We start from the raw sequence: 22,634 nt of genomic DNA, 5'->3' as shown, positions 1-22,634 counted from the left end.
TCCTCCCTCTCTTCCTGGCTGGTCTAGGCTCCTATGGAGTCTGGACCTGCTGTGACTCGGTCCGGTCGCTGGCAATAGTGTAAATTAACTTCGGACGTCCGACGCCACAATGCAGCAGGTCGCAAGGGATATCCCAACCCTCTGGGGAGCTGCATGCAGGCCACACGGGGTGGGACACATGGTCCCTTGCCAGTATCGTGTGAAGATGGGTGGCCTTATTGGAGTATCTGGGCCAACGGTTTACATTGATAGAAATCCTGCACCTTGAAGCGAAGTCGGCGCCTCGGATGTGGCGTTCATGGCATACCGGACCGGTAATTGTGTGAAGAGCCATGTCTTCTATAAGATCCTCGTGTGCGCCCTTTCTAGGCAGGAGACAGTTTCGTTAGTCACACGTCTGAAGAACTGCTTCTGGGGTTCGTGAGTGAGCATACCCACACGATCGACTACAATGGCTCCCACCACTGCCAACAACAGGGAGGATGACCTCCTCCCCGGCACAGAGGTCGTGTTCAAGGATAACGGCGAGCTGGCACAGGGTGAGCTCATCTTGGTGCCTCACCCTTCCAACAGCCCCAACGACCCCTGAATTGGTCTAAGACATGGAAGACCATCATCATCGCCAACCAGTTCGTCTTCGTGTTCATCAGCATCATGACGCCCCTGGCCATCGCGCCCATGACCCAGATCTTCGAGGCCGAGTTCCACAAGACCCTGCCCCAGGTCAACATGCTCTTCGGGGCGGCTGCCATCACCCTGGGCTATGCGAACTTCTTGATCGTGCCGGCCGCCAACGTCTTCGGCCGTCGGCCCATCATCATCATCTGTGGCCTGATCTGTATCCTCGCCAACATCTGGCAGGGGCTTGTCACCAGTTACTCTAGCTTCATTGGTGCTCGTGTAATCTCCGGCTTGGGTGCTGCCGCCAACGAGAGCATTATGCCCATGGTCATCTCGGATATCCTGTTCGTCCATCAGAGAGGGCGAAGCATGACCTTCTACTTGTAAGTACCTTCCAACAAAGCACTTGACAGATGACTGTGCTGACAGTGGACTTAGCTGGGCTTACTTTATGGGTCTGTTCATCGGTCCCATTATCTCGGGCGCCATTGCATCTCAAATCAGCTGGAGATGGTTTGTAAGTGTTGCCAGTTTTTATCTGAGGTGCTCCAGGATGCAAACTGACCGTGCGCTAGTTCTGGGTCTGCACCATCCTGCAGGGCGCTAGCTGGATCTTGACCATCATCGCGCATCCCGAGACCAAGTACGAGAGACCAAGCCAGGGTTCGCCATCGAACTCTGTCTTCAATATTTCCTACCAGTCAGAGAAGCAAGATGGGCCGACCGGGTCAGACACGGAGGGACGGTCATTTTCCCCGTCGACGGTGCAGGTTCGTCCCGTCGGCCGGCCCTCCAAGGAGCAGTTCTCCATCATCCCGCGCATTCGCTTCGACTACAGCCTCGCCAAGGTGACGCGCGACATCGTCTCGCCCCTCCAGATCTTCTCCTTCCCCATCGTCCTCTGGGCCTCCCTCACCATGGGCTTCGCGGCCAACTGCCTGCTGGCGCTGAACCTGACCCAGGCCCAAGTGTTCGGCCCGCCGCCCTACCTCTTCACGCCGGACCAGATCGGCTTCGTCAACTTCGCCTTCGTCGTGGGCGCCGCCGTCGCGCTCGTCACCGCGGGGCCCCTGGCCGACTGGATCGCCCTGCGCCGCGCCCGCAAGAACGGCGGCGTGCTCGAGGCCGAGTTCCGACTGCCCGCCCTTATCCCCTACGTCGCGCTCTGCCTCGTCGGCATGACCGTCACCGCCGTCGGCTACCAGCGCAGCTGGCCCTGGGCCGCCACCGTCGTCGCCGGCTACATGCTGGTCGGGATTCAGGTCGTTGGTATCCCCGCCATCGCTATCGCCTACGCTGTCGACTGCTACAAGTCCCTCCCCGGCGAGATCATGATTGCTGCCACGATTGTCAAGAACACGTTTGGTGTAAGTACTTACCAACTGCTACTACTGCTAATTTACATGATGATGTGTACCCTGAAAGGAAGCTTCGTTGATTGACTTCTCGATACCTACAGTTCGGAATGATTTTCTTTTTCAACGACTGGGCTGCAACGGGAGGTTACCTTGCCCCTGTACTCACTCTCATGGCGATTACAGTCGGGTTCTGTGTCATTGGGTTGGCTGTGTTCATCCCCTCCGGCAAGAAGTTCCGTCGCATGACGAAGGATTCTAAGCTGCATGCTCTGTAAGGTGGAAGGTGTCGTGATACAAGGCCTTGATGGCCCTAGGGGTGGAGTAGACGGTGTTGGTTACCACACAAGTTGGAGGAGATAATAGTAGTTTTTAATACCCCCTGAAGCGAATCTACGGAGGAAGACAACGCGGATTCCCTCCAGCCTATCTCACAATTCTGGGTCTAGTCAAATCCAAATGCACCCATGTTCGTGACAGTGGTCAAACTGAAGCTCCCAATATAAATAATGCATAAGGTCATTTCTGGGCTGTATCTCTGCTTCCCCGAGTTATAGATTTGAACCCACAGCCGTCAGAGCACTGGGATACCTAGCTCAAACCAGCCCATACATATACCCAGCTAACGAGATATCCCATTGCTTGCAGGCGGCTATGCAAATGGCGGCCATCTATGCCGATGCTAGCTATCCTAATGACTTTACTAGTACGAGAGATGAAGCACCAGCGGCGCATCCTCAACCCTCCTGATTGCATGCCCAGGGATCAAGTGGAACCCCGTAACCGTCCGTACACGCTGTTTGTTTCGTGGATTTACTTCCTCCGCGTCTACCCCAACGTCCCCCCCAGCTCCCCCGCAATCCCCATCTGCTTGAACCCCTGGAATACTTCTCTGGAGGACGATATCACAGGAAATGCATGTCTGAAGGTAAAAATATTATGGTAGAGTAGCGATGCTAACTAGGTACATATATTGGGCCTAGGCCAGAACATCGGTCAATGGCCAGCCAACTATCCCCCTTTACCCGTTCTGCCGGAGTGAAAGTTTCCAGCAAAACACAATGTGGCAGCTCGGACGTGCAACATTCCTCCCGGCACTGGCCGTGAGTCAGCTCGTGACCTCGGCCCCGGCATTGAATGCGCGTCGTAGTGTTTTTGACGATGTGTCCCTCAGCCCTTCCGGCCAGAACCTATGCGGAGTGCCAACGCAAGACCTGTCGCCCCTTTGCGGGCTGTCCAGCGGGGACCCTCTTCGTAAGCGCCGGCAGCCCGCTGGCGAACTTCACGACGATCCAGGCCGCCATCGCGTCGCTGCCGCACGACGACACGGCGCACACCATCCTCATCGCGCCAGGGACGTACGTCGAGCAGCTCAACGTGACGCGCCCGGGCCCCCTGACGCTGCTGGGCAGACCAATGCTCCCTACCAAGGTGTAGTGTCTTACGCAGACGTGCAATCTGACACCGACCGCGCCAACGAGGTGACCGTAGTCTGGTCCGCCGCCAACAGCGACAGCACGGGCAAGATCACCGACAACGCCGTAACCAGCGTGCTGACAGTCGCCCCCACGTGGGAAGCCGCCCTGACAGGCACCGGCCCCACCGGGCACCCCGTGCCCGCCGCCACGCCGCCCGGCAGCCGCGACTTCCGGCTGTACCACATCGATATGCGCAACACGGCGGCGGCGCGGTCTGTGGGGCCCGCGCTCGCGCTGGGCGTCGCGTACGCGCGCGCCAGCTTCTACGGCTGCGGCTTCTACAGCTTCCAAGACACCGTCTACGTGGGCCAGCGCGGCGGCGCGTTTTTTTACGACTGCGTCGTCGCGGGCGAAGTCGACTTCTTGTACGGGTTCGGGACGGCGTGGGTTGAGCGGTCGACGCTGGCGCTGCGGAACTGCGGGGGCGGCATCACGGCGTGGAAAGGTATAATAAATTGTTCTTTCGTCTTTGATTCCTCGTTTCTATTCAGTCTATATATACCTACGTGTACACGTCCGCTCAGTTGGAGAAGTAGCTTGGAAAAGCGCTAATTGATGGTGCGATGTAGGCACGAACACGACGTTCCCCAACAAGTACGGCGCCTACGTCTCCTCGTCGCGCGTCATCGCCGCCAACAGCACCATCGCGGCGGCGATTGAGGGCCAGTGCCCGCTGGGCCGCCCGTGGAACGCGCTGCACCGCAGCGTCTTCATGGACACGTACCTAGACGCGAGCATCCTACCCGCGGGGTACATCAAATGGCAGGACGCAGACCCGCGCTTCGACACGACGACTCTCGAGGCCGTCTACCGCAACCAAGGGCCCGGCTACGACGAGGTGGCGATGGCGGGAAGTAATGTTACGACAGTCCTGGACGACGAGAGCGTGGAGCCATACAGTAGTCCCCGGAAAGTCTTCATGGGATGGGAAGGCGAGCCGAATGATTTGAACTGGATCGACCAAAGTGTTTTAGTATGAATTGCTAAACAAGTCCCGTTCATTGAGCATGATCAGAAAATTTAGAATGCCAACGCTTTCAATTATTAAACGATCGTAAACAATTAATCATACAGAACCATGTGAAACTACTTAAAAGCATGTGATCAATCTGGATCGCGCGATCAATGCCAGTTGAACACCCAGTACCCATGAACAGCGTGGAATTCGAAACGCCTCGGAGCTTAAGTTGAGGTCTCTCCACTCAGCAAGGCCTCCGCAAGAGGAGCTGTAATGTCGAGTAGCACCAGCCGCATGCTGGCGGAGGTACAATGTGGTTTGGAATACACACCTTCGCTTGTTAAGCACCATCGCCAACTCGGATGGCACCCTCCTGGGTAAGACCAGAGGCCCAGAAACCCTCAAGGGAAGCCGTGTTGCGCGAAAGCTTATCATGTGTGGTCAGCAGCCAAAATCCGAAGATCGGCTTGGCCAACACGTCGAGGATGGCGTAGCAGACAACCTCAGCATCCACATTCATCAAGCGGGCTCCGTCACCAATGCCCCAGACACTAGAGCGGACGTTGTCAGTGTTTTGTTCAACGTCGAATTTAGGAACAGGTCTAAACTCACATGGGATACGCAGTCCACAGAAGCAGGGTGTAGCCCGCAATCATGGTGAAGAAAGTCTTGGTCTTGGTGTCCTTGTTGGAGATGGCGGTGCGGCCGTTGATGGCGAGCTGGTAGACGATAACCAAATAGGCAGCGCAGCCCATGGTGTAGTATCCCCACTTCTGGCCATCGCTGTTACCGAAGGCGGCAAAGAGACCGGTGAGAACCATGATGACGTCGGCGAAGACAGAGATGAGCAGGCTGGCACCGTTGAGACCAGCAAGGAAACCAAGATCCATCAGCAACAGAGGGGTAGTCAGAGACCACTGTGGAGGTTTGTCAGCAGCCAGGATGCTCGGTTTGCACTCATTCAGCGTATCATTTCCAGGTACCTGAGACTTACATCAACGTAACGTGCCCAGTATACCTGGCGCGAGTAAACCTCCATGGCGGTGTGATGCTTGGTGGTCTTCTCCTTGTAGACGTGGAAGTTGATGCCATCACCAGAGGCCATTGCGAAGTAGGAGATGAAGGCAATGGTCGTAATGAAGGCAGTCAAGACATGGAACAGGCGTTTTTGCTACCCGGGGTCAGTTGACAGGGAACAGGAGATTCCTCACGGACTAGACTTACAACTGGGACCCTCATGGCCATTGCGTAGAAGGCAAGCGACGACAGAGCCATGAAGACGGTGACGACCCTGCGCACAAGAAATGAGTTTAGGGATCCAGTATCCGAACGCATCTGGGTGAACTCACCATAGTGTACGCTTGCCGGTGTCACTGGCGACATCAGTGAAGTAGAAAGTCGGCAGGTCCGGGGTGACGGTTGGGAAGCTCGTCGGCGAAGCCGTGGCCGTAGCAGTGGTCTTCCTGAGAACTTCCTCCATGGTGAAGATGTTGCTAAGCTGATGACGGTTGCTAGAGTGCACTGGCGAGTGAGTGATGAAGTTGCGTATAGTTTATCTTGAAATATCCTGATACGTCTGAAGCTCAAGACACACAAGATTAACAGATGATGATTCAAATTTTACCAGGCTCCCACCGCTGCCTATTTATGATACGGGCCCGAAGAGGGGTCGGCATTTCTCATTACGTTTGAAAGCGTGCGTGTAAGCAAGCCTCATGTCGAAGGGAGGATTCAAGGTTTTGGGTTGAAGAGTCGTGTCGTCACTGCTGCTGAGTGATGTCGAGACAGATCCCTGTCGACCACCGCTCTAGCCACACCATTGGACGATCGAGAGTTTGCCCGCCGCATCGATGCGCTGCATCAGCCACCTGGGCCATCCACATCCCGGGCTGCTAGCAGGCAAACTCCCAACCTAAACACCTGGTTTATGCTTCAAATCGTCTAGAATCTCTCGCCTAAGGTTCCCGCTTGGGTCTGCTTGGTTTTGGGTCGTTTCTTGTCACTGCGGGGTACATACATTCGGGCGGACTTCCTATCCACGTGCCGAAGACCGCAATTGAGTTCCCGTAAATCAGTGAGTGCCTGTGCCAGCCAACGACACAGACACGTCCAAGGGTCGCAAGCAATGCTTCCATTAGAGTGGCGTCTTGTGTCTTTCATATAGTGAATTGTGGCCTTATGGGGGGTGGAAAGGGGGGCATATCCACCTCTGATGGACAGACCGGGGATCTATCCGGTCGAGATGAGGTTGTCCTCGTATGTTCAACTCGGATCTTCACCCACTTCAGACGTCGGCTTGCCACGGCCCACGGCCCACGGCCCACGGCCCACGGATGTGTGCAAAATAGCAGTAGTCGGCAGTCCTTGACTCCTTGTACGACGATAATATGCGCCTAAGCATAATAGAGTTAGTGATCACAGCGGCTTTTCAAGAGGGAACATTGGATGTTTGCGGGGTGGGACGAGACGCCGGGGTGCGAGCTCGGAAATATCCTTAGCGGCAAGGAGTTAAGGATCCGCCAACGCGACCATTACCGCATCGATGCTAACGTCTGTGAGGCCGTGAATCTGCGGCGGAGATCATCACCAAGCTTCGAGGTCGCGAGAGTCTCGGCCAGGACACTCGGGGTTTGATGGCTAGCAACCTTGAGATGCTCACACGGGGGCACTGGGGGTCTGGGGCAGGCATGATTTGCAGCAAAGACAAATTCGGCATAGCTCAGCGCCTTGATGAATCTTGAGGCCCGCCGATGCCCGTTTTGAACTTAGCGAGCTTCATCCAACCGCACCTCAAACAGCACGCTGCCCGACTACACAAAACATCCCGGCGACGTTCTACGGCATGTCTCCTGGGGGGTTCTTGTCAATTAATATTGTCTTGATGAGAACCATTGTGGGTGAGATCTGAACGCCCTTGGCCCCTGGCAGAGGATCGCGAACTCTTTCACGTAGCTGCGGTGGATAAGTGGTATGCAACATGGAGGCCGCAAAAGGTGAGATCTTCACTGCCGTACATGACCAAAACACATCTCAGCGGTACGGATCAATCAAAAGGAACAATAAGGATGTGGGAACTACGTCGCATACGCATACGAACTCGGCCTTCGGTCTCAGCCGATTCTCCGGGTCATCAGCATGCCTCTTGGTGCTGACAGCGGACAGGAATAGAGCCCATAATCATTGTAGTAATGAGGTTGAGAATAGCTCAGCAATAGGGAGTCAGCATTACTGGTGCCCATTGTGTAAATAGAAATACTAGCTAGCTGCTTGGCATCATGGAGGGGAGGGGATTGGGGATTTGGCGCCCACTAAGTTGTGGGTCATATTCGATTTGCGGCCATGCGTAGGATGCAAGGTAACAAATACGCGGACCATTCAGCCCCATATGATATGCAATGCCTCCGGACCAATCATCAATGATTTGGCTAATGCTTGACTGGTTGGAGCTCTTGCGTAGGGGTGTCATGGAATTGACATCCGGTGGTGAACGGTTGGTGGATGGGTTAGTGCCGTGGGAGTGGACAGACAGGGAAGAGACCGAGAAGAGAGGGCCTTCTGGAATCTGGAGAGCTGAGCGAGTGTGAGGAAAGAGCACTACTGAGAGAAAGAGGGTCTTCTCTCTCAAAAGCCCGCCCACCCACTGTCTCGCTTACCTAACACTTGATGGTTTAAGCTTATCCTCCTTCTCAATTAATCATCATCAATGACACCAGTCATCACCCGCCTTTGAGACTTTGGATGCAGAAAGTCGCAATCAGTAACTGCCCTTTTCTAGACGCCCGGCTACGCAGCGTCGGATCACCCAACAGCAGACGTATCTCGCAGGCCCAGAGAGCAGGGGTTGGTGAATGGGGAAGGTACTACCCGATTGCTCCTCGGGCAAATGAACATGAGCATGCAACTGGAACCCGAGGCCTCGGACACGTGAGTCTGCGCCGCTCGTTCGCGGGCACCTTTACTCTTAAGCCATTGTTGAATGACAAAGACCAACACCTCGATTCACAAACTACAGCTACGATGAACAAGGCATCCAAGATCAATATCGCGATGCCCGCAAGTTGGGTCGTAAGCAGCGCGACGCTCGCCAGGTGCTACCTAAACGCGGCTTCGTCGGTCCTCCCAAGAATCCCGTCGCAATCGGCAAGAGCATCATTCGCACCGGCCCTATCAAAGTGCTGCCACTTACAAACCGATTACCGGTATCATCAGCGTCACCGTCGTCATCCCCTACTAGCAGCGAAGATGATTTGGCCGCCGGTGCGGATGCCGCTGCTGCGCGCTTATCTAGTATGCAGTCAGCGGCGGCAAGGCTGCTTCATCGCGCCAACTCACCGCCGCAGGTACCGCTCCCTGTGAGGACACCGGACGTGCTACGCTTACCTGAGGAATGTGCGCGATGCATCCTGGACTGGACGAATGAACGCTTTGAGAATCGAGCTTGGAATGCCTCCAATGACTGGGGCATGGAGCTGGGTCCCAAGTTGGGGCTCTGGACAAACCAAGCTGGCGTCGCGAGGAGGTGGTCCTACGCGGCGACACTAAGGCCGGTTTCCGTATGGTACAGATTTGTTTCCAGCAGTACCAGTCCATCGTACGGACAGAGCAGCCACCTGAAATCCTCCTCAAGACATTGATCGTGGCCTTCTACATGCTGCAAGCCGGCCCCGAGCTCGGCGCCTCCTTTGTGCGGTATTCAGCCAGTCTGTTCCCCATAGTCCTCGGGGAGAACCATCCAATTAGTCGGATATGGCATCACATAAATACTCTCGGCGTCACGGCGATACGACCTTACCTCTGGATGATTCTGCAGGCTTGGTGGGAGTCTCTCAAGCAGCGGCTGGGCACTCGGCACAAAGAGCTTGCCGTGCATCGACTTGAGTTGATTCGTAGCTTGCACCGGTTCGGCGGGCTATCGATGATGTCGGCAAAGGCAGGTATCGAGCAGATGGTGGACGACATGGCTGCCGACGTCAAATACTGGACTTTGGATTACGTCATGTGGGCGAAGCTCGAATTGGTTACCATCTATGTCGAGGCAGGTCTCGATACCGAAGCTGCCGAGCTCCTCGAGGACATTGGAAGACGGATCGAGGCCTCACCGGAAGGCTATGACATCTGGACGCAGACCGTGTACTGGTACCTGAGGGCGCAGGCAATGGAGAGCCTAGGGCTCGAGGAAGAGGCGTTGGAATCGTACCAAGCACGGTATGACGCGTGTCTAAAGGCGGTTGGTCCGGATGCACGCCATACCGTTCGTGCCCTGGGCGAACTGGAACGCTACAATCGCAAGATCGGCCGCATAGAGGTCGCCGACCAGCTACGAACGAGGTTCCACAGAGGATGGAGGATAGTGTGTGACCGCGCGGCAGCAGTCGATGACTAAGATGACCCGCCGAATGAAATATTAATCCAAAGCCTCTGCTGCACCCGACTCGTTCGTAGCCAGATGCGATGACGGACTATCGTCGGGATTCTATCTGTAACGATTGCCGTGTGCGTAGATTCCGAACGAGTGTGTCAGTTAGTCAGTTGTGAGAAAGGACAAATCTTCAGAGGGTGAGTGAACCTAACTCGGGTAGTGCTCGGGTCGTAATTGGGCGTGGCGAGCCACTTCAGGATCTCTTATTGGTACCTGGCACCACTGAGGGAGTCGATCACCCGCCTACAACCATGTTCTGCGGGGTTCGGCCAAGGAGCTGGGTCATGTATTACTGATACGAATTATGTCCACCACACCACGGTGATCTACGAACCGGTCAAGCATGTGGTTACCAAATGTTTTCATCGACAGCCGCTGGGAACGCCGCTTGCGTCGCGGGCACGTTATTGTCGATAGTTCTACCCACTAATGGTCTGCAGGCTTGAACCTGAGTCGTCCGATTAGCATCATACGTTGCTGTTGGAGGTCTAGGCGACGGGAGCCAGCAACGGTTCGCAGCTGCCTTAGTCAGCCCTATTTTGCTCGAAGAGCGCGGGTTCTTGCTGCTACTGCTGCTCCAACTCCGGCTCAAAGGATGGAAACAAGGGCGTCTCGGCGTGGCGTACACATCATCATGAGTGTGTTCATCCTGTACAGATGTGTGATAAAGATGGCATTTCCACTGAGGGCACTGTTACGCGAAGGATGCATTGAACCCCCCCTTAGGGATCTGCATCCCGGTTGGCCATTCATTTCCCTTCGGTTGCATTCGCACCCCTGCCTCCCCGCCCCCTGTTCGCCCAATTGCTGACGTGCGTGCAGGTTCGGTATTTAGTTACGTGCACTGGTGTCTCCGCGGAACCAAGTGCGTCCCCAGAGAGCGTTTAATATATGACCCGCGCGCTCGGTAGAATGCTGACTGTCGTTTGTTTAATTCGAGCTCCGGTCCCATTGCCACGGGCATCTCACTCATCTTCAGCTTTTGTTGGTTAGTGCGTCGTTCATGCAGCAAAGTGCCCAATTGTATTCTTATCGATTCACGGCAACATAAGCCTCCCTACAGTAGTAGAGTCTATAACCTCCGTTCTTCCCTTTTGGCAATGGAGTCGGCCCTCCTTTGCCCACGAGGTGACCTCAGAAGCGACGGTGACGATGCGAGCAATGACGAGCAAGTATTGCGAGACAGGTCAGGGAGCTATGCTCCCAACATCATTCACAGTATGCAAGCCCATCACAAGATTGCCGCAGGCATCTACCTCTTTGCAGCCTGTGGCAGCAGCTACCTACATTCACTATGCATGATGGAGGCGTGATCTAATCTGCCTCAGGCTACGAGCCAATACCGAAATCTGAGTGCTACAGTCCCTCCCGGAGGGATTACTACAATAGTTCAACCGTTATTACCTAACGGACAAGGTACATACCCTAAATCTCACGTGGCTACTTTTACTGCGCTGTTCAATCGCCTGATTGGTCTACAATGCTAACTGTCAGCACGATCATGCAGCCTCACAGAGCCTCTTGCAGCCGCCTGCAGGCGAACCCGGGCGATCAAACCCTAAGAGGCCGAGGCGAAGCAAGCAGCAGGCTGACTGTCCTCGAGCCCATCGGGGGGTGGGCCGCATCAGCCAGTACAGCGAGGATGAATGGGATGCCTACAAGGCGACTCTCTACCAGCTGTACATGGTAGAAGGGCGGACCCTGCAAGAAGTCCAGCAGATAATGAAGGCTGCTTACTTGTTCCCAGCCACGTACGTCTCCACCAGCAGTAAAGAAAAAGCGACATATGCTAATGACCTACTAAAAGTACCAAGATGTTCAAGACGCGCTTCAAGCGCTGGGGCTGGTTCAAGAACATCTCCCGAAAGCACCCCAGCCGGGCCCGGGCCGCCGCCACCGCAACGGCCACTGCCACTGCCACTGCTGGGGAGGGGGAAGAATGGTCCCTGGTCACGCGGGGCCACCGTCGCGGGCGGCTGATGATGCACATGAGCCCGGCGTCGGTGTCGGTGGCCCCTCGCTGGCTGAACCTGCCGGACCACCTGGCCTTCCAGGAGCTGCCGCTCGTCACCTCGCGGGCTTACGTGCGGTCGCAGTTCGAGGGCCAGGGCTGGGTGGCCGAGGCTCTGGGCACCAAGCAGGTCCGCGCCGACCACGACCGCTTCGACTTCACCGAGTCCGAGACCACGATCTTGTGGACCCTGCACCTCATGAAGACCGGCTGCGTCAAGGAGGCCTACGAGACCCTGCACACCTTCTGCGAGGTGCTCAGGAAAGGGGTGACGACCCTCCACCCCCTGATGCTGTACGAATTCTGGCTTCTGTGGCGTAAGGCCTACGACATCTGTGTCATGGGTAAGTTAAGTGTGTGTGTGGCTTGCTGTTCCATTCGGGGGAGGCGGGATTGCCTTCAAAAGGGAGAGACGACTAACTCGACGCCATTGTAGTGAAAGACGACAAGTTCGACCTGCTCCGGGCCCTGATCACGTTCCTGTGCGACGCGACGGAGAACAACTTCCGGGGCACGACGGTGTCGTCGCACCCGGTGTCGCGGATCCTGCGCTTCAGCCGGTCCTTCCTCGAGGGCGAGTGCAGCGACGCCGTCGTGACGCACGCGGTCAACAGCGGCATGCACGCCAGCGCGCGCACCCTCGAGGAGATGCTCGGCCACGACCACCCCACCATCCTCATGACCTGGAACACGCTCGCCTGGTACCAGCGCGGCTCCGCCGCCTCGTCCCAGAACTTCGTCCGCCAGTACCGCAAGGCGCTGCGCCGCGCCGAGGCCGACCTGGGCCCCGAGTCGGCCGTCGCCATCGGCATCCTCTTTGACTACCTGTACCACGTCTTCTATGTGCTACAGCAGAGAGAACAGGAAGAGGCGGAAGTGGTAGAGGACGGTGAGCAGACGAGCGCGGCGACGACGGACGGTTGCGCGCGCGCCATGGCCGAGGACCTGCTGCGGCGGTGCGCCGCGCAGATGGCGGCCGTGGATAGTCCCGGCGAGCCCCTCGTCATCGTCTTCCGGGCGTACGCGTCGGCGATGCTGATGGTGGGCATCCTCGAGCTCGAGGCCGGAGACACAGCCCTGTTCGGCGGGCGCATGGTCGAGGCGGCGGCGACGCTGCGGCGGAAGAACTATTCGGAGATGGCCCAGATGCTGGAGCTGGACCACAGGCACCTGCTGGTGGCCGTCGAGGAGAAGAAGGACCTGCGGAACCTCCCGCTCAACCTTTCGCGGCCGAGGTGCTCGGATGCGGAGAGGGAAGTATATGTATGAACACAAATGGTGTCCTTGGTCAGGCGCAGTTGTGGTGGTTTGCGTGAAGCAGAGCGTTATTTCTGGGGTGCCGTAAAAACAATAGCCCTCATTCGTATATAAAGTATTCAGGTCAAGAGAAATCGACGACATTCTATCCAACTCAGCTGCCGACCCCTTGATTCCATTATCCAGCAACCTCTACACTTGCCTTCCTCTACCTTTCCCGAATGGATCGAGCAAACTTCAACATGTCTTGGTCCTGAGTCAACAATCACATGTCTGCACGGTTCATTGAAACAAGGAATTCGAGGTTGGGCAATTGCAATTATTCACTTGATGGAGTCGTAGTACTGTTGCTGGACGCATTCAAGAGCATCAATAGATTGCTTCAGCTTCTCAACCATCTATCTACACAGCATCTGGTCACACTGCCATCGGCACTATCCTAGCAAAGTGCTTTTCATGTCGTCCCCTGATAAACTGGCCGTCATCGCCCAGCGGCGGATGGCCCCTGTCCACAATCATCGATAATACATGGGCCTGCCTGTCGCCCAATTGCCGCTCCGAAACCATCAACCACAACTAGACCCAGACGGAAGACACCCTGTTCGCCGCCCAGTCCGCCACTGGATTCGTCCCCACGGCATTGTGAAATGCTGCGAGGCCGAATGTAGGCATTGTCAATGTTCTAGTATCTAGAGAAAATGAACCAGAACCAGGTGTGGTTTGGGATACCACCCAAAGCCGCACTGAGAAAATTAAAATAAAGAGGATGCCTGAACTACCAGCAAGCAGTAGAAGCAAGCCTGGCAGTATGTTCGAGCATCATTAAACTTCCGAAGCGTTCAACCCACGAGTGAACGCACCACGCTTTGCATAGAACCAGAAGTTTGACCAGAAAGTACCAGATTGCTCAGCTCTGAGAAGCACGAAAAAAAACCGCGTACAATCGGGGTATTCGAAGATGTCAACGCTGATCTGCGCAGCGGAAAACGCAGGGGCGATATCAAGTATCCGCAATCAAAGCAAATGAAGTACGCAAAAGAACAAGGAACGTGTCGCAAGCGAGTGTCGAGAAATGGGGTTTTCAAGGAGATTGGTTTTGAGATTCGTCAGGAAGTCGTGAAGGGCCAGGTGGAGACCGAAGCGCAAGACGCTCAAGTCTAGTAGACCGAAAAGGAGTGATTTAATACCGTTGTAGAATACGCCGAAGGAAGTCTATAAGCCGTCTGTATCTCTTACACGCTAGTAAGCCTGGCCGGGCACCGGTTTCCTGCCAATAGGCCTTGATGGCTGTTGCTGTTGCTGCAGGGGACTGGGCCAGGCGGGGTCATGCGCCGTGCGCTCTTCTGGCCACTTTCGCTGTTACCTCGCTGCCGGGGTCCAGGGGATTGTCCTCGTGCATCAGCCGGGCTCATAGGGCGAGGTCCAGGAGAAACAGGCCTCCCGTTCATGGGACCTCCGGGCGATTGAGGTCCACGCATGCCCGCGGGAGACTGCGGTCCTCGCATGGCAGGTGACTGAGGGCGCATCATGGCAGGTGACTGAGGGCGGCTCATCATGGCAGGCGATTGAGGACGTCCGCCTTGAGGTGTCATTGGCCGTTGTCCGCGGGGAGGGCCTACGGGACCACGGTTCGGGATGATAGGCGGGCCATTGCGTGCTCCGGGAGGTCCACCGGCAGGGCGAGGCTTGACAGGACGGGTAGACAAACAGGTACGCGGGACTACACCTTGTTGAGAGCGGTCTAGCCGGATGCAGAGAGCCCAGCCATCGTCGTACTCATGCAGAAGTCTGACAAGCTGTCCAGCCTTCAACTCCATCTCGTCTTCGAGTGAAGGCTTGAAATCCAACTGAACACGGTGGACAGTCGAGTGAGCCGGGCCTCCCGCCGCGGCGATAGCATTCGCGCTCTGCGACGGTCCGGGGGACTGACCTGGAGCAACGGAGGTGAAGCTGAATTCAGTACCAGTGGGGCTCGGCTGGGAAACGAGAGACGGAAGAGGAAGGGGTGCTTCATTTGTTCTGGTCAGGTCGAGCGGCTGAGGAACGTCTTTGCGGACAGACTGTTTGCGAGTAAGAGCAGCTCCGGCAGCGGCACCTCCGACGGCAGCAGCGGCAGCGGCGGCGGCGGCAGCCATACCATTAGGCGCATGTCTAGGCGCATCGGTTGTCTGAGCAACTCCAACAACGTGCTCGGGGGCATCGAACGGGTTGTAGGGCTGCTCCATAGTTGCAGATCGCGGGGCTCCGTCGTAGTGCTCTGCGTGGTCGCCAAAGGGGTTGTCTTGACTGTTGCTCTGGCTTGTCATGGGGCGTTCCCAGGGGCTCTGGGCGGCCGGGCAGTTGACCTGCGAGTTAGAGGGTGCCGGTCCCAGTGCAAGAGCCATGGCAGCACCCTTGCTTGAACGTCGCTCGCTGAATTCGGGGAGGAATTGGGTGACCGGGCGCAGGCTCAAGCGAGGAGCAGTAGCTGTGGTACGAGTTGTGTGCGTTGAGAGAACCGACGGTTGGCGGGCATGAGCTACTGCTGCAGCGCCGCCGAAAGGAGGGCTGCTCTTCTCAGCTTCTGCCGCGCGCTCCTTCTCCATCTGCTTTCTGCGCCTGCTGAAGAGGAAGAAAACGGCCAGACCAATAATTAACAGACCGGCGAGGACGCCAATGGCGATACCTGCCTTTGCTGCTGCGCCACCGCCTTCACTGGAAGATTCTGGTGCGGCGGAGGATGAAGCCGCGGGGGTGGCGACAGCGTTTACAGACGGCTCGAGGGTGCTGCTCGCCTGGTTTCGGGCTGTGGTAGGGGCGGTTTCGACGGCTAGGCTGGTGTGGTCGCTGAAATCCCCACCTGAAGAAGGCACAAGAGACTCTGGCAACACACCAGCGCCTACAGCCAGGGTTGCTTGGGTTGCTTGAGCCTTGAAACGGCCATCAGAAGTAGGTGCTGGTGCCACCGCTACTGTCGGGCTGCCCTCAGCGGCCGAGTTCATTGTCACGTAGCCACCAATTGCTCCTGTAAAGGTCGGGTCCATCGTCTTGTACACCGTCTTGAACACCGTCGAAGGAGCGGGGGCTCTGATTTCGTGTTGCGCTTGGTCGGGAGACTTGTTGGTCAAGTCGTTTGCGATGTTCTGGATATCCCTCTTGATATCGTCCCACTTCTCGCCCACCGACCGCCGGTGAAGACGCTGGTGGTGACTAGGCATTTTGAATTATTTGCTACTCGGTAATATGTATGTATTGGCGGTTCGTCGTACTGAGGTCGTATTAAGGTTGAATTAAGAACCGAGAATTACACAGGCGCGCACGAGGTTATCTTTTTAAAGTAGTGCACGCGCTTCACTGCATCGAGGTGGTGGTGCGTGATACGTGTCGGTAGCCGTGTGTCGTACGGAGTCTCCTTGTGAGTAAGTCGAGAGCGGGTTGTAGACCGTCGCAATCGAACTTGGTCAATGAATGTAATGCGCTCAAGAGCGTCGTCGTTAAGATTGCACGTCAAGCAGCTGAACAGGCTACTTTACAGATTGGATCCGAGTCGAGGAAAGAACGAGCGGAATACACGCGCTTGGGGGTGTCTGGGTTAAGCAGTGAATCGAATCGTGCTGACCAGCAAGGCGTTGTTTGGGTGAAATTAAGGAATGGGTTCGAAACCTCGGATACGGACAACGTCGTTTGTTTTGATAGGCGTGGTTTGGTGTTGAGTCGCGAGGAGGGGGGAGGGAAAGAATGGAACGAGAATTGGTCGTGATAGTGAGGTCACAATCCAAAATTCTCTGGGTAAGGGAGGAGAGGCCGTAGGGTCGCAACGACTTGACGAAGTAAGGGAAAAGAAGGGAAAAAGGCGGGAGAGGGGATGGGAAGAGAGAAATGGTCGTTCGTTTTCCTGGAGAGAGAGCGTGTGAATGCCTGCTGTGCCTGGGCCTGTTCTGCCCGAGTGCATACGATATGGGGCCCCGGTACAACCTACCACGCCTACTGGGCCTACCTGGACCTACCACTGCAGCTAAGGCCAGGAACAGACAGGGAACAGGGATCGGCTGCATTTAGTGACTAACTGCTGCTAACCCAGAGCAGTAAGGCAAAGGCCCGTGGGTGGAGCCACCATCTGGCAGGATCGACTCTGAGTGGCTCAAGCTGGGAGGGGAACATTCGAAGATCACGAACATCTCCATTCAATTTTGGCTGACCTGCACCCTTTACAATTTCAGGCCATCAGCGTGGTATTGGTTATGCTGCGCTCTGCCACTGCTGTTCAGAGCGAGAGGCATTTTGTCCAATTTGGGCACTGTCATGCTGTATTGTGCAATAGCTCTAAATCGGGATGTTGTCAGAAAGCAGAATCAATCAATCGATGCAAAACACCTTTAGGCAAGCTCTTAAGGTTAATGAACATGCCACACAATTTGCGGAATATGTCTCCGACCTTTGTTTACTTTTCGGGCGGGTTGTCGCTGTCAAGCCATACCACCTACGCAATCACATCACAATATTGAAAGCAAGCGCATACATACGTATCCTTCTTCAATGCCGTACTCCGTACGGAGTACAAAGAAAGAATCAATTGGCTAGGGGCACATGGCCACGTTACATTCGATTGATTTCCCCGAGGACCAAGCTCAGGCTGTCTTCGGCAGAGCACCTGTCATTTGGGAACACACAAGACATGCAGGCGAAACAAATACGCAGCACAACTTACAAGACTGACATAAAAGGCTCACTCTCTCTGTCAATGTCCTCGGACCCTCCAACCTCTGGAGATTGTGCAAACAAACCAGTTTGCCAGGCGGACGGTGAAGGAAGGCGAACAGAAGACCCAAACAGGCGGCTTCTTCGTAGCGCCCGACCGAGAACCACCTTAGCCAAACCCTGGACTGCAGACTGCCCAGCGCTGGCTCCGACTGAAAAGCGCTAGTCAGGAACGAAGGACGCCACTATCCAGGAACACGAGCCCGTTGATTGGCTGGCAGTGCAGAGCTCCAGCTGCTTAGCCGAAATGAGCTTTCATCATGCCATCTCATCACAAATACTAAAATAGTCCGCTGGTTTTGGTGAGCGTTGGAGTATCCCGTACGTAGGACGCCCCTGCAGCCCCTGCGCTTTCACGAGGAGGAAGAGGGGTGTGGTCCTTCTTCCAGAAGCAAAGGCAGCGCAGCTTCAGCAGCTGGCAGCAACATGAAGCTAGGTCAGAGGCTTCAACTCCAAAATTGTAGTATGTACTCTGGCGCCGAGTGGTGAGAGCCACCGTCTTGCAGCGGTGGGTCGATCAGCCAATAATAAAATGGTTCACTGTTGCAGGTGTTTGTTCCGATTGAGTTCGTCCCAAGGTTTGGGAGTTCTTTTTCTCTTTTGTTTCGTTTCAACTCGCGAGTCGCGTTTGCATCAGGTCAATCAGACGAGATCTCCCCAGTTTCCTCCTGTTGAAACTTGACAGCTTATCGCATCGAGCAGCAATCGTCCCTGTTGTTGGCCCAGAGCAGCACGCTAGTCGGGGGCGTGATTCCTGAGGCCAGGGTATACCCTCCTTCGTCGTGATCCCTGCCCTCGAATAAGGCCGATCAGTATTAAAGATAGTCAGGGCAGTGCAGCCTTTTGGGTTGGTTGGCCAGCCGTTGGCTCTTTGGGTGCGAACACCACGCGCGGAGCTGACGATGATCATTCGAGAACCCGGAGACGGGCAGCAACCAACTTCATTGCGCAAAGTATTTAGGGTACTGCGATGACGTTGTGTAATCATCGCATATCGCATTGCCACCCAGAGGGCCTGGGCTGGTTTATGCATGGCCCCCATCGACCCCTTTCACAGCACTGGATAATATTTTAGGCATGTCGTCCTGCTTACAGGCGATAATAGAAACAAGCAAACAACATTGAAGATTGAAGATACCAAGCCCGCATTCTACATGTAGCTCGAATAGCCCGAAGCCCAGCAAAAAGAGATGATGGCCGTTTCGCATTGCGCGTTTGTGGCTGAGTGGTCCCGTACCGCCCAAGCTATGTCCCGCGGGTTGCCAGCCCACCAGGCCCGCTTCGCCAAGGCATCGTGGATGTCCATGTAAGCAAGCAAAAAGTAGTATGTACTGTGCTGTAGATATGCATGTGTCTATTCTCTCGCTGCATTTCACACCGCTACCCTGATCTACATTTGGTATTTCGTGCCCTGTTTGCGCCGAACGGAAGCCAAACAAACTTGACTTGCGCGTGCGCGATCCGCATTGCTGCTTGGGCATGCACGCTCGGCTCTCGAGACTCGTCCCGCCTTCTCCATAACATACACAACTTTTTTCGATCTCATAGCAAAGGAAATGCCACAAAGTGCGATGCCGGAACCGGCGCCATGCAGGAATAAGGACGGTGCCCAGACGTTAAGACTGCAAGGTTAGGATATATGATTCGACGATAAAGCAACGCCAAAGAAGCGGTCTAGTTCAGCCTTGACGCCTCAAGTCTGATACTCTGGGCCAGTTGGAAGCCATGGACTGAAAGGATTCCCGATCGCAGTCGCAATTACTGTTGTTCTGATCCTTCTTCACCGGCAGATTTGCTTTCTATTGGACACATGCGATTGGTTGAGGTATCATCTATACACCAAAGGCTCTAAAATGGTCGGGTCGAAGATCGACTTTAGTCTACGTAGAGAACAATGCAGGACTTGTAGTATCCTCCCTCCGCGGATGAGAATTATCTGAGTATGTTGTGATCGTCCTACTTCGACTACATACTCCCTCTCCTGGCTAGTGGCTCGGTCCTGGGCCACGCGGCCGATCATACTTAGGGCCAACGTTCTCGGTCGGCTCCCATATAGGAACACAACGTCGTTGGTGGCTCCGTGGGTACCGTCCTGGCCCACGAGCGCCTGGGGCGTCCTCGAGCCCGTTGCTGTTCTCTGTGCGGCGCGAGACGCGGAGTTTCTGGAGGAAGAAGACTGTGGTCGCATTTCTGCCCTTTTCGAGCATGCTGCGGGTCCAGATCTCCACGTTTTGCGATCGGCGCCAGGCGCCTGAGGGGGTACTGGGTACTGGCCGGTGCGGTCTACCTGCCCAAACATCCACAGGTTGACTGACGTAGGAGTCCCAAGTTTGGGGGATGAGGATTTATCGTGGGACGGGAGCTGCTCCATCACGCTATGAAGATGGTCGCGGAGGAAAGAACCCTTATACTGGCATCACTGGAGAGACCGTCTTGAGCATCGAGTAAGTTGAAATGAGATCTAGATCGCAGGAAAAGATTCAGAAAACCCGATACGTAAGGAAATGTTCATTAGAGCATTCCCGAAAACTTAAGTGATGCTTATTAGTGAATTCGGGTTTGTCAAGTGCTTGTTTTAAGTTTGCTACCTGGTGATCTTCAGAGCGGGCTGCTACAATATTCTTACAGATAACAAGCCCCTCGTTGCTTTCGGTGTCATACTTGGGGCTCTCATCATTACGTCTGTCTTCATCGACGGCCATTGAAGTGACAAGTCTCATTGCTGGGCTCGGGGTCAGATTTGCTACCCACATGCTCATCGACGGCAGCCTTATTTTCAAAAACTCCCGTGAGCGACGAGTGGTTTGTTCCTTTTCATCACGACTGATAGAGACGACATTATGGTTACCGGAGACGGAACTGTTGCCAACACGCTCTTTGATGAACTTGGAATAGAAGACAGACATGATGAGGGTGTGTGATGTGGTGGGTGCTGAGGATGATCGCCAGTGTACTAGGGGCTAAGGGAAACAGGGGAGATGAGGGTATGGACTGAGGATAGAAACAGTAGCGGTATGCCTAAATGCATGTACTTCTAGTAGATAAAATCCTGAGGATTGGTAGTCGGGAAGACCAGGTGATTAAGAAAGGTGGACTGAGTCAGAATGTTAGAGAGAAGGAAGGGTTTACCCCTGGCTCATGATCAGAATAATAATTACACATTACTGCCAACAACCAATACGTTTATCTTGAAAAGTCGCTTCCTCGGCAATCCAACTGTCCCTGGCAATCATATAGTTGCCGGAGTGAAGGGGGATGAAGCTGATAGGATTTTGTGACTACGACTGCTACACGATTTCTCCAACATCAAGTTGTCGTCACATCTCTCCTTGTATTTTACGCTCCCTTTGCTCCTACACTCACATAACACTTCTCATATCATGGTTAATACAACCGTTACCGCCGACTGCCCCAGGCAAAAGACAACCGGCACAGACAACGCAGGACCCAAACATGACCGAATGCTTCCCAACAGCATCGGTTCCAGCAATGGAGAGGCGTCATCATCTGCCGCCGTGGCGACCAAGGCACATATTGAAGTGATAAGGTACGCGGGGGCGCAACGAACCAGAAATAAGAACAAGCTTACCAGATGTAGCCACAAACCAATTTTGAGATTGAAGGCCGACCTTGCATTGCCGTTCCTCGAGTACCACATGGCTAAGCAAAACTTAGATGAGAAGGTAAAATACCACGAATCAGCCGGCTGGGATTCCATCGTCGAAAGGTTTATCGACAAGAGTCTTCCGGTCCCAGAGGGTGTCCAGAAGGAAGCCGACGCTTCGGAGTCGGCCTGTTCTCCGGGTGCGATCCAGGGTAAGGACTACCCGCAAGGCGTTGAAAACCGTGATGGAGAAACAGGACGAAACGATAAAGGCAATCGCTCGCATGAAGTTGCCCCGGGACAGCAAAGGCAAGGTACCCGAGTCGACGACCCCCAACAGTGGCACCAAGCGTCGCGTCGATGCCTCTGAGAAGACAACCGGCACCGTGCAGCCTCCGAAACGAAGCAGAAACGAACGCGAGAGCTTCGTCCGTTCGTTTGACAGATTCGGACCCTCACCTTGGCAGTCCACAGTAATCGAGACCGGCGAGCGTCACAGACAGCAAGTCCCTAGCGACCCGTCGACCTTGTCGACACTTCAGACTATGTATGAACTGTTGGACGGGCTCGTAGAAAGAGGAAAGATCCAGCGCGGTAACGATCTAGAGATCGACGAGAACGGCTGGCCCAAGTTGTGCGAAAACAACCCTGCATCCGACCAACAGAACGATACCCGGGTAGAGAGGAAGCCCACGACCTCCTGATTTTCTGCCGTGGTCGTAATAAAGGCAACCTTGGCTCCGTGTGGCCATTGGACATATCTCGGTATCAGACTACTCTGACGAGTGTGCTAGCCATGGCAGTAGTATGTGCCTCACAGAACACAACAGCAACCATCATCACACGTGCGCTGTCGCAAAGGTATTTGACGGGTGCCTGGGCTCAGCACCGAGACATGAGAGACTTATTGTATTACCGCATACTTGACACGATCTGGCACACTAGCCCCATCCGTATTGTATTCGAGCATGCGGTACATGGTCTTGAGTTGGAGGGACCGAGCCTGTTGTCTAATGCCGTGAGAGGATCGGCCATGGGCCACTTTGATGAGTCGGGTTGACGTAGGACCGATAGAATAATGATATGGATGAGACACATGTAGGTACCTTGTCGAGCGAATGATCACTGTCTGTTAGTAGTCCGTAAATGGTTGTTGGCCGTATACGGCGGATGGGTTGGTCAACATTAAGTCTC

General features: G+C 55.0%; 8 protein-coding genes across 8 annotated transcripts; 5 read left to right on the top strand and 3 right to left on the bottom strand.

The window, feature by feature from the left end:
* Positions 1-451: 451 nt before the first annotated feature.
* Positions 452-2,254, top strand: PG994_012906 (MFS general substrate transporter; the record flags this gene model as incomplete). Its single annotated transcript, XM_066864315.1, has 5 exons — positions 452-553; positions 574-1,004; positions 1,051-1,138; positions 1,197-1,988; positions 2,081-2,254. The coding sequence occupies 5 exons, from the start codon at positions 452-454 to the stop codon at positions 2,252-2,254; spliced, it is 1,587 nt and encodes a 528-aa protein (XP_066709276.1).
* A 783-nt stretch (positions 2,255-3,037) lies between these two features.
* PG994_012905 (pectin lyase fold/virulence factor) lies at positions 3,038-4,427 on the top strand (the record flags this gene model as incomplete). Its single annotated transcript, XM_066864314.1, has 2 exons — positions 3,038-3,899; positions 4,024-4,427. Coding segments are annotated over 2 exons (1,266 nt in total), but the record flags the coding sequence as incomplete, so codon positions are not given.
* A 325-nt stretch (positions 4,428-4,752) lies between these two features.
* PG994_012904 (uncharacterized protein) lies at positions 4,753-5,892 on the bottom strand (the record flags this gene model as incomplete). The annotated part of the gene is made up of 5 exons (XM_066864313.1): positions 4,753-4,963; positions 5,025-5,329; positions 5,407-5,583; positions 5,637-5,703; positions 5,762-5,892. The coding sequence occupies 5 exons, from the start codon at positions 5,890-5,892 to the stop codon at positions 4,753-4,755; spliced, it is 891 nt and encodes a 296-aa protein (XP_066709274.1).
* Positions 5,893-8,301: 2,409 nt separating this feature from the next.
* Positions 8,302-9,795, top strand: PG994_012903 (uncharacterized protein; the record flags this gene model as incomplete). Its single annotated transcript, XM_066864312.1, is given in 3 exon segments — positions 8,302-8,336; positions 8,425-8,965; positions 8,977-9,795. 3 exon segments carry the CDS (start codon positions 8,302-8,304, stop codon positions 9,793-9,795), a joined length of 1,395 nt encoding a protein of 464 aa, XP_066709273.1.
* A 1,136-nt stretch (positions 9,796-10,931) lies between these two features.
* PG994_012902 (Clr5 domain-containing protein) lies at positions 10,932-13,111 on the top strand (the record flags this gene model as incomplete). Its single annotated transcript, XM_066864311.1, has 4 exons — positions 10,932-11,049; positions 11,339-11,582; positions 11,639-12,186; positions 12,279-13,111. 4 exons carry the CDS (start codon positions 10,932-10,934, stop codon positions 13,109-13,111), a joined length of 1,743 nt encoding a protein of 580 aa, XP_066709272.1.
* A 1,220-nt stretch (positions 13,112-14,331) lies between these two features.
* On the bottom strand, positions 14,332-16,296 carry PG994_012901 (variant SH3 domain-containing protein; the record flags this gene model as incomplete). Its single annotated transcript, XM_066864310.1, has 1 exon — positions 14,332-16,296. One exon carries the CDS (start codon positions 16,294-16,296, stop codon positions 14,332-14,334), a length of 1,965 nt encoding a protein of 654 aa, XP_066709271.1.
* Positions 16,297-19,821: 3,525 nt separating this feature from the next.
* On the bottom strand, positions 19,822-20,043 carry PG994_012900 (uncharacterized protein; the record flags this gene model as incomplete). Its single annotated transcript, XM_066864309.1, has 1 exon — positions 19,822-20,043. The coding sequence occupies one exon, from the start codon at positions 20,041-20,043 to the stop codon at positions 19,822-19,824; it is 222 nt and encodes a 73-aa protein (XP_066709270.1).
* A 1,642-nt stretch (positions 20,044-21,685) lies between these two features.
* PG994_012899 (uncharacterized protein) lies at positions 21,686-22,144 on the top strand (the record flags this gene model as incomplete). Its single annotated transcript, XM_066864308.1, has 1 exon — positions 21,686-22,144. The coding sequence occupies one exon, from the start codon at positions 21,686-21,688 to the stop codon at positions 22,142-22,144; it is 459 nt and encodes a 152-aa protein (XP_066709269.1).
* Between the last annotated feature and the right edge of the window lie 490 nt (positions 22,145-22,634).

This window comes from Apiospora phragmitis (genome assembly GCF_038363925.1).
Source record: "Apiospora phragmitis strain CBS 135458 chromosome Unknown utg000011l:1.0-3236445.0:1.0-3240683.0, whole genome shotgun sequence".
NCBI lineage: Eukaryota > Fungi > Ascomycota > Sordariomycetes > Amphisphaeriales > Apiosporaceae > Apiospora > Apiospora phragmitis.
This window is presented reverse-complemented; position numbering and strand designations above follow the sequence as displayed.